This window comes from Lissotriton helveticus, chromosome 12 (assembly GCF_964261635.1).
Source record: "Lissotriton helveticus chromosome 12, aLisHel1.1, whole genome shotgun sequence".
NCBI lineage: Eukaryota > Metazoa > Chordata > Amphibia > Caudata > Salamandridae > Lissotriton > Lissotriton helveticus.
Window position 1 is genome coordinate 377,596,435 of NC_136073.1, and position 15,028 is coordinate 377,611,462.

The 15,028-nt window shown below is 46.4% G+C and overlaps 1 protein-coding gene across 2 annotated transcripts in view; it reads left to right on the forward strand.

The window, feature by feature from the left end:
* GPATCH1 (G-patch domain containing 1) overlaps positions 1–15,028 on the forward strand; it is a 282,152-nt gene that overhangs the window by 124,986 nt on the left and 142,138 nt on the right. For both annotated transcript variants that reach the window (XM_078668539.1, XM_078668540.1), the window contains exon 11: positions 11,276–11,557. In XM_078668539.1, coding sequence (XP_078524665.1) covers positions 11,276–11,557 — 282 coding nt within the window. The remainder of the gene's footprint in view (positions 1–11,275; positions 11,558–15,028) is intronic.

A 15,028-nucleotide genomic window follows, 5' to 3' on the forward strand; every position in this document is an offset into this window, starting at 1 on the left:
GGAAATTTCACGTCTAGAACCAAAAAGGAAAACCCTATTTCTAGCTCTAGAAGTGGGGAGGAGGACAATACATGAAGCCAAAACTCACTCAAGGCGGATACTCCGACACCAAGAAAAGAGTCATTAACCTTGAAAGACTGAACATTACGAGGAAGGCGTTGAAGGAGGCTAAGTCCAAGAAGTGCCAGTACATAATAGTGCACATGTGTGCTGTAGCCGAGCCATCAAAGATGGACTCTAGGTCCCCAAAATACCCCCCCCCCCCATGCCAAAACATACTAAGATTGAAGGGAGGCAAAAACAGAAAGAAACCAGCGGGGCCAAGATTATGGCCACCACAGAATGCAAACCTTCAGTGGCTGCTTCAAAATGGAAGAGCGATCAGGAGAAGCAGAGGGAATGGAATTTGAAAGTGTAGAAAACTTTGACATCCAAGAGGAAGTCGATGCTAACCCTCATCACAGAACAATGCACCCGTGAGGTCGTACACAAGAAACTCAGATTCGAAGCAGAAATGGCAGCCATCAATCAAAAGAGGGATTTCAACCAAGCCTTCAACATTTTTCAAATACCACCGAAACCACAGGAGCTCAGGGGTCGGGATGAACAATGAGAGCTCTAAACACCTTCGGTATCGTAACCATGTGACAAGGAACATGAAGAGTTCCTCTGTACAGATGAAGGCGGCTGGGCGAGGAAGTGGCCTTCAAAAGCGATGAAAGCACACAAGAAGAGGTGTGGCCGCATGTCCACTCCGACTTGCAGGAGGAGGCTATCGATTCATATCCTTTGGGGCTTATGCTGGTGAACAAACTTGTGATCAGCGAGCTGCAGACATGTATAGGGTCCATCTTGAGGAGGAGCAGGTAGAGTCTTGTTTTCTCCTGCCAACACTTATGCATAGTCGGAAGAAGAATCTATATCTCATGATGCTTCCACGCATCTTGGATCGAAGAAAGGAGGCCTTTTGAAACTTGCTTGATCGAAGGCTGTTATACCTTGGGTTGATAAATGTAGAAGCACTGGACCACAACCCACCACCAATGCAGTGGCTGGCTCCATTATCATCTCACCAGCGAGGAAGAAAGTTAGCAACCCCATGTCCACAGGCCCACCACTGAACAAAGAAAGTAAGAGGGTGGAGATGAAAGGCAGAAAGATTGAGAGAGGGACTGCAAATCAGTAGAGGATTGTGAATTCCAGCGTCTTCCTCAACCATTATGGCCATCCGTAAGGGAGGAAATTAAGACCTTATGCAGCATCTCCCAGAGCAATACAGAAGAGAGTAAAAGTGGTTAGACAAGAGAGCAAGATGACTTAAAACACCTGACTAAAGTTGCTCCTCAACGCGGCTGACACAGCAAGCAGTCAGATGTGCACTGGGACTACGCTGAGGAGGCATGCCTGGCTCAGAGTTTCAGAATTCAAGCCAGAGGTAAGAGTATGTTTGATGCATTAGAGCTGTAGATCAGATGCTATGCACAGATCGCCAACTAGTGTTGGGTCCGGATGTTTGCACTTTTTTTTCTGCAAAGTAGTCTTTCCATTCACAAGGTAGGTGACTCCTCCTTTCGGTGATAGTGCGCATGGGCATCGACTCCATTGTTAGATAGTTTTTTTCCGCCATCAGGTTCAGGTGTGTATTGCTGCACTCTGGTTTGGCACTGTTTTTCGGTTCCCTTCGATGCGCAATCAACTACCCTCTACGGTATTGTCATCGAACGCGGTTCTCCATTCGTCGCTTATCGTCTCACCTCGAAAAAACTTCGATCGGAAAACTTGTGGCTGGCTGTCGGGCCTACCCGCGCCGCCCACATTAGCAGTCAATGGAACGGACTCCCTTCAAGTTCTGTCCCGGGTGTCATGCTAAATTTCCACGCACTGACTTGCACAATGTGTGCAACCTCTGCCTGTCCCCGGAACACAACGAGTACGCCTTCGACGCGTGCCAATCGTTTCGATCAAAAAAGACATGTTGTGACCGTCGGGCTCGATGCCATGAAATGCAACACCAGGGCCGCGCCGCACTGGACTTCTTCGGGGAAGATTCCGACATAGAACAGCAAGCTCAAGGAGCCGAAGAGGAACAACATTTCTCCATGTCCGAAGTCGACTCGGACATGGAAGAAGAGGAGCAAGTTACTCCGGGTCAACGTACTGTAAGTACAGACACCCCTTTGCCCCCTCAACAACCTAAGGCAAAGGCTCCGGTCCCTCCTCTGCCTTGGGGCCAAGGTCGGCACCGACAAAAGGTTTCCGATGCCCGCCGTTGGGCCCGGCTCCGAAACATAACAAGAAGCCTTCCGGCCCGGGCTCAAACAGGCATCACTCTGGTGCCGAAAAAATACCTTCGGCACCGAAACACAAATCCAAACATGTGACGGTCACAATTACACCGTTGCCGAAGACTCTACCTTCGGCACCAAAAGACTTGAAGCCGAAACCTCAGATGCAAAAAGGCTTGCAGCTGAAAACTTCGACACCAAAGCAAACAACTAAAGATAAAGATACACTGGCCCGCCTTCGGATCCGAAGCAGAAAAAACTTGTGATCAACCCTGATACAGGACATATCTATGCCACTCTTAAAAAACCCAGAAGATAGACCAGCCAGAGGACTACCACATTCCTCTAAAAAGCAAAAGTGTGGGCTCTAACCCTTCCCCCTCCTTCCCCCACTGAACCCAATTTACTTATTACACCATCAAATTCACCACCACTTACACCTGACCCACAGGATGACGGGTATGAGGATGAAGATCAGGATAGGCCACAGGACATTGACCCTTGGGAGTATTATCATACTGACCCAAGCCCAGAGAATGACCCTGGGCTTAAAGGACACCTATTTCCATATTCCCATTCCCCTCGCTCACCAGAAATACCTCAGGTTTCTGGTAGACGGCCAACATTATCAATTCAAGGTCCTTCCTTTTGGAGTAACTACTGCACCCATGTTTTTCAACAAATACCTAGCTGTAGTTGCGGCTTATCTAAGAAGATAGCACATTCACGTCTTCCCTTACCTAGACGACTGGCTCATAAAAGCCAGCCCGCAGCAAAGATGCCTACGTCACACTCAATGAACAGTCCAACTGCTTCACGACCTTGGGGTTACTGTGAATCTCACCAAGTCTCATCTCCAACCATCCAGAACTAAACTATATCTAGAAGCCACTATAGACACTCAAAAAGCTCTAGCGTGTCCCAACCCAGTCAGAATCCTTAACATGCAGACTCTAATCTCTCAGTTTCAGTCACAACACTCGTTACTAGCTCGAGTGTTCATGCAATTGATAGGAATGATGGTGTCTTGCATTTTAATTGTTCCTTAAGCAAGACTCCAAATGCGTCCCCTCCAGGAATGCTTAGCATGTCAGTGGAACCAGGCTCAAGGTCAGTTATCAGATCTAATGTTGGTAGACGGCCGCACTCCTCGCTCTCTGCAGTGGTGGAAGAGGCAGCTTATCTTCGACCCGATTCCACAGATAGTGCTAACAGCAGACGCTTCAGTCACTGGTTGGGGAGCTCATCTGCAAAAATATACCATTCAGGGCATGTGGACTCTTCAACAAAAATAACTCCACATAATCCATCTAGCACTGCTAGCAATTTTTCTAGCATTGAAAGCTTTTCAACTTCATCTAGTAGGAAAAGCTGTCCTAATTCACACAGACATGACAGCAATGTACTACATACAAAAAAGGGGGACACACTCTCCGAGCTCCCACAGTTAGCTTAGAGCATCTGGAGATGGGCCATACCTCACAAAATATTTCTCCTTGTGGAACATTATCCAGGAGTAAACAACCACATTGCTGATCTGCTCAGTCGTTAACAACAACAGATCCACGAATGGGAACTCCACCGTTCTTTCAGATGTGGGGCTTCCCAGACATAGATCTGTTCGCTACACACTTAAACGCAAAATGCCCAAACTTTGCATCCAGGGATCCACACCCATTGTCGAAAGGCAATGCACTATGGATGAACTAGTCAGGGATATTTGCTTATGGTTTTCCGACTCTCCCAGTCGTTCCATTAGTGGTTCGGAAGCTCAAACAGCACTCCCTGACACTAATCCTAGTTGCTCCCACATGGGCCAGTCAACCCTGGTTCACAACCCTCTTGGAGTTGTTAGTAGTTCCCCACCAAAGAGTCCATCTCATTCCCGATCTCTCATTCAGAACCATGGAGGAAAAAGGCATTCTGATCCCAGTCATCTCAACCTTGTGATCTGGCACCTGAAATCTTAGTTTGGCTACATCAATCTTCCCCCAGATTGCATGAATATCATCAAAGAAGCTAGACGCCCTACCACAAGGGCATGCTATGCACAAAATGGAAGCGGTTTGTGATTTACTGTAATAACAATCGAGTCAATCCGCTTGACGCTTCAATCCGAAACATAATTTATTTATTACATCTACAGCGTTCCAATTTAGCGTATACATCCATACGCTTACATCTTGCTGCGATAGCCACGTATCTGTAGAACAGACCGCATTTGTCTCTTTTTAGAGTGCCTGCTATTAAGGCTTTCATGGAAGGACTCAAGAGTCATTCCGCCCAGACTTCCACCTGCTCCAGTGTGGAATCTCAACATCGTTCTTACAAGACTCATGGGTCCGCCTTTTGAGCCATTGCATAGATGTGAACTGCAATTTGCTCACTTTTAAAGTAGCTTTCCTCATAGCTATCACATCTCTAAGGAGAATGGGTGAGCTTCAGACACTAACAGTAGAAGAACCATTTTTACAAAAACAAAGTGGTTCTTAGGACTAACCCCAAATTTCTACCTAAAGTCATTTCTGCCTTTCATATCAACCAATCTGTTGAGTTGCTTGTGTTCTTCCCTCAACCAGATTCTGTGGCAGAATGTGCTTTTCACACCTTAGATGTAAAAAGAGTGTTACTATATTACATTGAAAGAACAAAATCTTTTAGATAGACTAAGCAACTTTTTGTTGCTTTTGCTCCACCACATAAAGGCAATCAATATTAAAATCAGGTATTGCAAGGTGGATCGTTAAGTGCATGCAAATATGCTATGCAAAAGCAAAACAAACATTAACAGTTCCCCTTAGAGCACATTGTACACGCAAACTAGGGGCTTCTATGGCATTCTTAGGAAATATACTCATAGATGACATGTGCAAAGCTGCAACATGGTCTACACCTCACACATTCACAAACCACTATTGTGTAGATGTGTTAGCAAGACATAAAGCTAGAGTGGGCCAGGCAGTTTTATGTAACTATTTCAAACCACTGCAACAGATAAAGGTTAGCAACCACTTTGGGAGATAACTGCTATATATTCTATGCATAGCATATGATCTATAGCTCATATGCCGAGAACAGAAACTGCTATTTACCCAGTATGCATCTGTTCTTGGCATATAGAGCAGTAGAGTCATATGCCCTCCCCCACCACCCCGGGTACCTGTACCTGTTGCAGTAACATCTTACTTAGATACATGCATTCATGGACATCTCCTTTTATTACTCTTATCAATCAATCAATCAATCACAACATTTCTAAAGCGCGCTACTCACCCGGGAGGGTCTCAATGCGCTGGGGGGGGGGGAAAGTTACTGCTCGAACAGCCAGGTCTTGAGCTGTTTCCTGAAGGAGAGATGGTCCTGGGTTCGCCGAAGGTAGGTGGGGAGGGAGTTCCAGGTCTTGGCTGCCAGGTAGGAGAAGGATCTTCCTCCGGCGGTGGCTCTGCGGATGCGTGGTACGGTGGCGAGGGCGTGGCTGGTTGATCGTAGCTGGCGGGTGGGCGTGTAGAAGATCATGCGGTCGTTGAGGTACTTGGGGCCCAGGTCGTGGAGAGCCTTGTGTGCGTGGGTCAGGAGTCTGAACGTGATTCTCTTGCTGACGGGGAGCCAGTGCAGGTCTCTCAGGTGTCCGGTGATGTGGCTGTGTCTGGGGATGTCCAGGATGAGTCGTGCGGAGGCGTTCTGGATGCGTTGGAGTCTTTTTTGAAGTTTGGCTGTGGTTCCGGCGTAGAGGGTGTTCCCGTAGTCCAGTCGGCTGGTGACGAGTGCCTGGGTGACGGTCTTCCTAGTTTCGGTGGGGATCCATCTGAAGATCTTGCGGAGCATGCGCAGGGTGTTGTAGCACGAGGACGAGACGGCGTTGACTTGTTTGGTCATCGACAGGGAGGAGCCCAGGATGAAGCCCAGGTTGCGTGCGTGGTCCGTTGGTTTGGGAGCGGTGCCCAGGGCCGGGGGCCACCAGGAGTCGTCCCAGGCGGAGGGTGATGATCCCAGGATGAGGACTTCCGTCTTGTCTGAGTTCAGTTTAAGGCAGCTGCTCCTCTTCCAGTCGGCGACGTCTTTCATCCCTTCGTGTAGGTTGGCTCTGGCGGTGGTGGGGTCGTTGGTGAGGGAGAGGATCAGCTGGGTGTCGTCGGCGTAGGAGATGATGTTGAGGTCGTGTTGGCGTGCGATGGCTGCGAGGGGGCTCATGTAGACGTTGAAGAGGGTTGGACCGAGTGAAGATCCTTGTGGTACGCCGCAGATGACTTCGGTGGCCTCGGATCTGAACGGGGGGAGGCGAACTCTCTGGGTTCTTCCGGCGAGGAACGAGATGATCCACTCCAGTGCTTTCTCTCGGATTCCGATGTTGCTGAGGCGCTTCACTAGGGTGCGGTGGCAGACTGTGTCGAACGCCGCAGAGAGGTCCAAGAGGATGAGGGCCGCTGTTTCCCCGTTGTCGATCAGGGTTCCGATGTCGTCGGTGGCTGCGATTAGGGCGGTCTCGGTGCTGTGGTTGGCCCGAAACCCGGACTGCGAGGGGTCGAGGGATCCATTTGTCTCGAGGAAGGCGGCCAGCTGTCTGTTGACGGTCTTTTCGATGACTTTGGCCGGAAAGGGAAGGAGCGAGATGGGACGGTAGTTCTTGAGGTCGGTGGGGTCCGCCGTTGGTTTCTTCAGGAGGGCGGTAAGCTTGGCGTGCTTCCAGCTCTCCGGGAAGGTGGCGGTGTGGAAGGAGGAGTTGATGATGTCCCGGAGATGGGGTGCGATGATGGCGTCGGCTTTGTTGAAGATGTGGTGTGGGCAGGGGTCGGTCGGTGATCTCTTATTAACTCCATTATCACCCTCTGTGGGAAAGCAATCTAATAATGGAGTTGATGCCCATGCGCACTATCACCGAAAGGAGGAGTCACCTACCTTGTGACTGGAAAGACTTCTTTGAAGAAAAACAAAGTGCAAACATCCGGACCCAACACTAGATGGCGATCTATGCATAGCATATTACTCTACAGCTCTATAAGCCAAGAACAGATGCATACTGGGTAAGTAGCATTTTCCTTATGATCAACATGCTGTTCACAGGGAAGCATCTGTTTGGTCCTGCAGTGGATGAGGCCCTCCAATAGCTAAAGAAGGATAATGAGATGACATGAGCAATGGCTTTTAAATAAGGGCCAAGTTCCGCGAGAAGGCCAACAGACAAGGGCGCCTTCCAGACTAATACACCAAAGCGGAATTCAGCCCGCCTGCGGACGACTGACAAGCAGCTACGCCACAATGACAACACCCCTCTGCATCACAAGAACCGTATTGCTACAGGGCACGAGAAGATGTCATACCCAGAGATGTTCTGCGTCTACAACCAAGTAACTCACTCAGTCATTCCCACCACCCCCCACAAGGGAGACACTATTGGATGAAAGAATAGGGAGGCTCCTGGGGAATGGGAGGCAATCATAAGTAGTTCTTCAGATCTGTCGTGGACAAGGTACATTACCAATTTATTGTTTTGCCATTTAGGATGAAAACCACACCCAGGGTGTTCCCAAAGTGCCTGCCAGTTGTGGCTGCATACTTAAGGAGCTGGGGGAACCACACATAACTTTACCTATACGGTTGGCTAGTAAATGCGAGTTTATGAAAACAATGCAAGAGTGATATACAGTTATGCTAATGATTCACAGGCTGGGGTTCGCCAGCACCAGAACTGGAGAAAGTGTTTCTGGGTGCAACATTGAATTCAAAGAAGCAAAGCCCCAGTATACAAGAGGGTTCTTGCATTGAAAGCACAAACTCTCCTCTACTAGAGGAGACAATCATGGACAGTTAAAACTGATTAAACTAATGCGCATGATGGCATCCTGCATACCGGTCATCTGACATGCCAGATTACACATGTACTTAATACAGGGGTGGCTCTCAAGCAAATGGTACTAGTGAACCGGGAGGTGGTATGATCTATTGCTTGTCACACAAGCAGAAGGAGATAAAGTATCGGCACATAAAGAAGGGATACCCTTCAAGACACTACTCCAACAGTGACCATCACCGCGGATCTTCCCCTTCACAGGGTGAGGGGGCACACATGGGACACCTCAAAATCAGGCGATTTGGAACCCTTGAGGAGCAGTAAAACACATAAATGTGTTGGAACTGATTACTGTCTTCCTAGCACTCCAGGCCTTCCATGCCCACATAAGGGGAACAACAGTCCATGTGCAGACAGACAACACAACCCCAATGTTCCGCCTCAACAAGCAAGAGGGGACATATACTCTTGATAGTGCCACAGTAGGTAACACAGACTTGGTTTTTGGACCTAATAGAGATGTCTCAAGGGGCAGTAATAAAATTACCACACGGTGAAGACCTCCTCATAATGCCGAAGGGACAGATATGACACCCGGAACCAGTAAGTCTCATACTGGCAGCATGGCTACTAAGAACGCAAAATTTGGGCACTTACAGTCCTTTGCACCAGCTACCAGAGGGTCACCTGTGTCCAAAGGAACGGTGGCATATTGGCTAGCGCAAACAATACAAGCATGTTACTACAGAGCAGGAGTGACATTCAAGAAGAGGCCATGGGTTCATCCAACAAGGTAAAAGGGCACAAAACTTGCCTTCCTGTCAGAGGTCTCCATGCAAGACGTATGTAAAGCATGGTCCTCTATACATACTTTCAAGAAATGCTACAGTGTGGACATTCCAGCCTAGGGAAAAGCACAGGTGAGACAGAAGGTTCTAAAGCACATGTTTGCAAACACGCACTGATTTGCAAGTGCCTGGATACCCTATCGACTGATTGGCCGCGTTTTAGAAATCCTGGTTGATAGATTGAGTAATTGATTTCAACCCCTAACCTACCCTTCCCCATTAGCCCTGGTTTGGAAATACTGCTGTAAAATCACGGCACAAGATGTGAATTCAGAAAAGATTCACACTTAAAACCTAAATGGTTATTTACATCTAGGAGTAGTTTTGCAGCTGGAAGAGTTTCCTGTATTGACATGTGAACTGCCATCCTCCATGGAAATGATAAGGGTCTAACAGACAAGGTCAGTAATACAGAAAAAGGAAGGCGTTCAGGCACCACCAATAAGTCTCAAAGGAGAATAAGAATCAGAATCTCACTACCATGTATAGTAACTTCCCGGGTGCACGTTCAACGTCACAGGGGACAGACATACTACCAAATAGTGGTCGATGACGACACCCACAATAAAAACAAAAAAGAAAGAGGGCACAGTTTTAGACCCAGCCACTAGATGGCTGAAGAATGTACAGCATGTGAAACCAGACAACACTTGAAGCTGCAAAACTACTCCTGCAGGCAAGTAACCATGTTTTTTATTAGGACTTTCGAAAAACTCGAGATACTAATCCAGCTGTGATCCAATGGTAGCTGAAGTATCTACTCTCCTTTCTTTCAGAGGCTAAAGTATGCACTTCAGCTGCTTGATAAAAAAAGACAGCCAGCTGATGTGACTGCATTGGTCTGGGTCCTAATATAGAGATCAAATCCAAATTTGACTCTTGCTTTCTTTGCCATCTGCACTGGTCATGAACCCATTTCAGCAGGCCACACTTCTAAGGTCCATAGGCCGTGATGGTCTCTCCCTATTTTTCACAGTCGTCTTTTCAGATGAGGACATCTGCCTAAGTGATCCCAAACCTCCATCAAACCCTCTTGAAACTGCCATGGAAAGTAATGAGCCTGGCTAATGGCTCAACATAGACACTGGAGCAATATGGTGGCCGTACGGAGCCACCATACGCAGCCGCACAGCTAGCTGTATGCTAGCCTGATAAACGTAGTGACCATGATGCAATTTTTTAGCATGCCCTTCAGAATATCATAGGCAGTAGTCTCATATGCTGTTGACAGATCGGGAAGAATTCAAGTAGGGTCACCCCCGCCATACACTAACAGCCGTAAATGTTGCAGGTTGGTTGTTAGTACTAACTCTGTTCTCAGATATGGACAAAAGCCTGCCTGTGCATCTTCCAAGATGGATGTCTTTTGCACCTAAAAGGCTTTAGATGTCTGGCTACGTGAGTCTCCTTAGCCTGCCTCTGAAAATAGCAGTGCGGTACAATAACAAGCCAGCTTAGCAGGGTCTAGGCCAAGCTTTTTTTAAACAATGCCTACTCCACTGCTTCCTTGAATGGAGAAGAAATATGTCACAGAGGGAATGGGCTGTGGCCAGACTGAAGGTTTTCGTAAGCGGGACCAGACCGAGACTTCAGGGGGAAAAGACATTAGGATCAGTAATTCAAGTCTAGTAACAGGGTACAAGGAACACTGCTATAGCCTGCTATCTGAATTTCTTTGCAGATGTTCTTTGCTTTCTTAGTTAGTAAGGGGTATAATGAATCACAAATTCCTGTGAGGAATGGCAGGTACAGTAACCAAATAATGGGTTGCCAAGTTTGCATACTGCGCAAAACAAACTTCCTTCTGAGTCTTTTCTGCAGCATCAGACCTATTTGAAAAGAATGCCTTACGCAATTCTAATTTTAAGTATTCAAAACTGGTTTATTTAAGAGGAGGGATTCTTTTGAGTAAGTGTATTCCCACAGCTACTCCACAGCTCATATCTGAGTTTTCAAGGTAGCCAAGCTAGAAATAGGAACAGATTTATTTGTCAACGTTGGGGTTTTCAAAGGGGGCCGGAGCCATGTTGTCCAAAGTGGACCTAATCTAGTCCAAGCATATCTTGTAATTAGAGGACTTATGTTTGTTGGAGGGCGAATGCGAATGTTGGCTCAATTACGTTTCTTCATTTCTCCTAGGATTGTTTGGGAGACCTCCTCAGTGGAACGTCACATATAATAAACAAGTGATCAGACTTTTTTCCATCCATCATCCTTAATAAAAAACGATGTTTAGCTTATGTTTAAATTGCTAAAAGCCATTTAATAATAAAAACCTTGTTCATGTGTGTGATAATACAATAAATGTGGTTGCCCTTTGATTATCCTATGATTGATTTCTTTGTTTTTTCTAGGTCCCTCCTCCGTTTTAGAGCTTCTGAGTGAGAAGGACAGAGATCGGATTAAAGACGTGAAACAGACTGTAGAACTGCAGAAAGCAAAGGCAAAGGATTTGGCACTTCAGGCCCTGAAAAGCCGTTTCCAGTCTGCCTCTGAAGAAAAAAAAGACATCCAGTCACCTGGGGTTGCCTTGGGACCATCAGATGCTTCTTCCGACTTCCAGCCATTTGCAAAACATCCAGAAAAGCAGAAAAGATATGCTGACTATATTACAAAGCTGAATGAAGGACAGAAAGGTGAGTGATGTACACATAAAATATATATATATTGCCTATTCCTTTCAGTTAGTTTCAGTTTGTAATAATTTTCACACATTTGTGCTTTTTACTGTCAGAAAGTCTGCTATCCTTCTGAACCATGTAAAATGTTCGGTTTGTACTGCACTGGAAGGACGATAAATGTGGCCAAAAGGAACTCCACAGAAGGATTTAGGCGTTTGACTGGGTGTATCCAAACCGTATGTCCTTGGTTCCTGTTTACAGGCTCTTTAAGAATACAATAGGAATGATTGTATGACACAGGCACGCATGGCTAAACTACATGTGCCTCTACTAGGCTGTCCTAACCACGAATGTATCTAAACCATGCATTCCTTTACCATTCATGCCTTTACCACGCATGCCTTTACCACGCAATTTTGTGGTAAAGGCATGATCGGTAAAGGGGTATGCATGGGAAAGATTACCCCCTCTCCGCCCTAAGCCCTAAAATCCTATCCCCCTTCCTCATCCCCCACCCTGAGGCCTAAAGCCTAGCCCCTTAAAACTACCCTTCCTCCCGCCCTGAGGCCTAAAACCCTGCCCCCTACCGTAAACTACCCAAACCCCAGCCCCCCAGAACTAAAACATACCCTGTGCTGTCCTTTAAACTACCCCAGCCCATTCCACTTCCCCAAGGCCTAAAACCCTGCCCCCCATTAAATAAACTACCATAACCCTCACAGACCTGACCCCTAAAACCTATCCCGCCCTAACACTACCCCTCCCTCTTCCTGAAGCCTAGAACCCTGCCCTCAACCGTAAACTACCCGACCCCAGCTCCCCTGCCCTGAGTCCTAAAACATATCCTGCACTGCCCTTTACACTACCCCAACCCCTTCCTCCGCCCTGAGCCCTAAACCTCAGTCCCCCTTCCAAATAATACCCTGATTCTCCCACCCCTAAAAGAAACAAAAAAAACAAACCCGGCCCAGTCCCACTTATCTATCTGCGTCCTGACCTTCCACTTTCGACTCTTCTCCCAGCACCTCTGAACACTAGACCGATATCTGCCTTAACCATGCATATGTGTGGTTAAGGCAGATGTGTGGTTCAGGCAAGCATGGTTACGCTTGCAGGGAAGCATCACGCGTGGCTCAGCCCACGTTGTAAACCCTGTTTCCCAATAGGAACTATTGTTAGGGACAGATCATTCTCATTAATGACAGATTCAAATCACAGTTAAATGGGGAAAATAGTGATGTCTTCAATTAGCATTTAGAAAAAGACCAAAATGGTTCATTTTAGAAACTGCTCTGGATTCATGTTTTTGAAAAAAACCGCATTACTTTTATTGAGTTGGTTAGTTTTGCATACGTCACCTTTTTTGATAAAGAAAGTAGCAAAGCTGTACGTTTTAATCTTCTCTTACCTAGTTTGCCAAATAAGGTACATTAAAGAGAAGGTGTTCTGTACGTCGGTGCATAGGTCTGCTTCAAATATTTGTTACAAAAGGCAGAGAATAAACAGATGAACACAAATTTCTATTTTTAAAACATGACGGCCCCTTTATTGCATACAGAAGACAAAAATAACAGAACCACTTAGAAAGTGGAAATTATGGTGGAGGTCGAGGTGTAAGAATGGTGTTAGTATGACTTGTGTATGCGAATGTGTTTTGTGGTTGGTGCAAAAATTAACATTGTATTAGTGTTTGTGGGTTCTGTTTTGAATGGCCTGAAAGGAATCTGAGTGTGTACATCTGCTGTGTGAATGGTGTGCATACACATTGTGTTAATGGTGTGATTGTACATTGTGCATGTCCGAGTGTGTGTATGTCAATAGTGCAAATGTGGTGTGTATATTACAGTGGCTAGTGTGAAATGTGCGAATGAAGTACGTGTGATGTTGTGCCAATGGCGACAGTGCATGTTATTAAAGATGCTCATAGAGGTAGAGGATACACCGCAGGGAACACAATTCACCAAGTAATAAGATCCGAAAATGTTGCTGAAGATTGCTGGAGAAATACCCAACTCCAGATTGACATTTGTGGAAAAGAAATTCTCTTCCAGGGGATACTCATTAATAGTCATAAGCACTGAATTATCTCCGCCCATGAGCGGGAACCCGGAACACATAACAATATACATATATATGTGTAAATATATCAAAAAGTACATAGTACTAAACTAATTATACACATATACATGTATAATAACCATAATATGCAGCCTAACATATATACATAGGCTAATAAAGCCAACATTACACACGTTCTGAAGCATGAAAATATGCTGTATATAAATGCAATATACAGGCATGAGCCCAAAATGCATTTCATAACCATGAAAAAACTTTTATTTTCATCAAAGAACCTGTTGTAAACAGTTATTAGCCTAAAAGGCTGCATATGAAAAATTGCCTGTGTACAGAAAATCAGACTGGCACCCGGCCTTTAAGGCCCCAGAGAATCTGCACACTTTGCCTTTAACGCCTTGCATGCTCATGACGGAACGGTTCCGTCATCAGCGTCGGTGCTCCGGTGCTGATGACGGAACATTTCCGTCATGAGTCAATTTGATTTATGACCCTTCAGCACTGCAGCGAAATTCGCGCAGCACTGAAGGGGTTAAGGCCTCTAGGAGAACTCTGTTCCCATCATGCACCACAGGTGACAGTTAGGTCAGTTCTTTTTTCCGGCTTGTTCTGTGAGGAACCTGGAACTTGAGCTCTGCTCATTTGTAGTATTTTTCTGTCAGAAGTTGGTTTTTCTTACCTTTTTTTGACAAAAGAGTATTTTGGTGGTGTTTTTATATCTTGTTCTGACTAACTGTTGGTGATTTTTTAGTCAGAATGCCACCTTTATTTTACAAATGTCCTTCCTGTGGGAAGAAGATGTCAAAAACGGATCCACACTCTGTTTGTGTGGTGTGTCTTCCAGCTTCTCATAAGGTGGAAGATTGTTATCACTGCCTCAACCTTTCTAGTAGAACTTTAAGGGAAAGGGAGAAAATGAGGTTGCTGGGCCTTCTGGAGAGAGAAAACCGTGGTGAGAAGAGTTCCAAGGGCTTATTATAATCTGCTAAGCCATCTTCTTATCCTAAACGTCGAAGATCAGCGTCTCCAGGAGGTAGAACTAAGAAAAATCTACTCCAGGGAGCGTCACCGTCAAAAAAGGTGCGGTCGACGTCGAGATCCAGATCGCCGTCGACGTCGAAGAGGGCTCCGTCGACGTCGAGGACTTCGGCGGTGAGGCAAGGTTCAGCGTCGAGAAAACAGTCGGCGTCGAAATCATTCTCGACGTCAAGACATCTGGTGTCGATTGCTGTAAAGACGACGTCGGGGGCGCCACGGTCGACGTCGAAGACTCGTGAGTCGACGTCGAAGGAAGGTGCGTCGACGTCGAAGGAAGGTGTGTCGACGTCGAAGGATGGTGTGTCGACGTCGAAGGATGGTGTGTTGACGTCGAGGAAAGTGTCGACGTCGAAGGATAGACTTACGACGTCG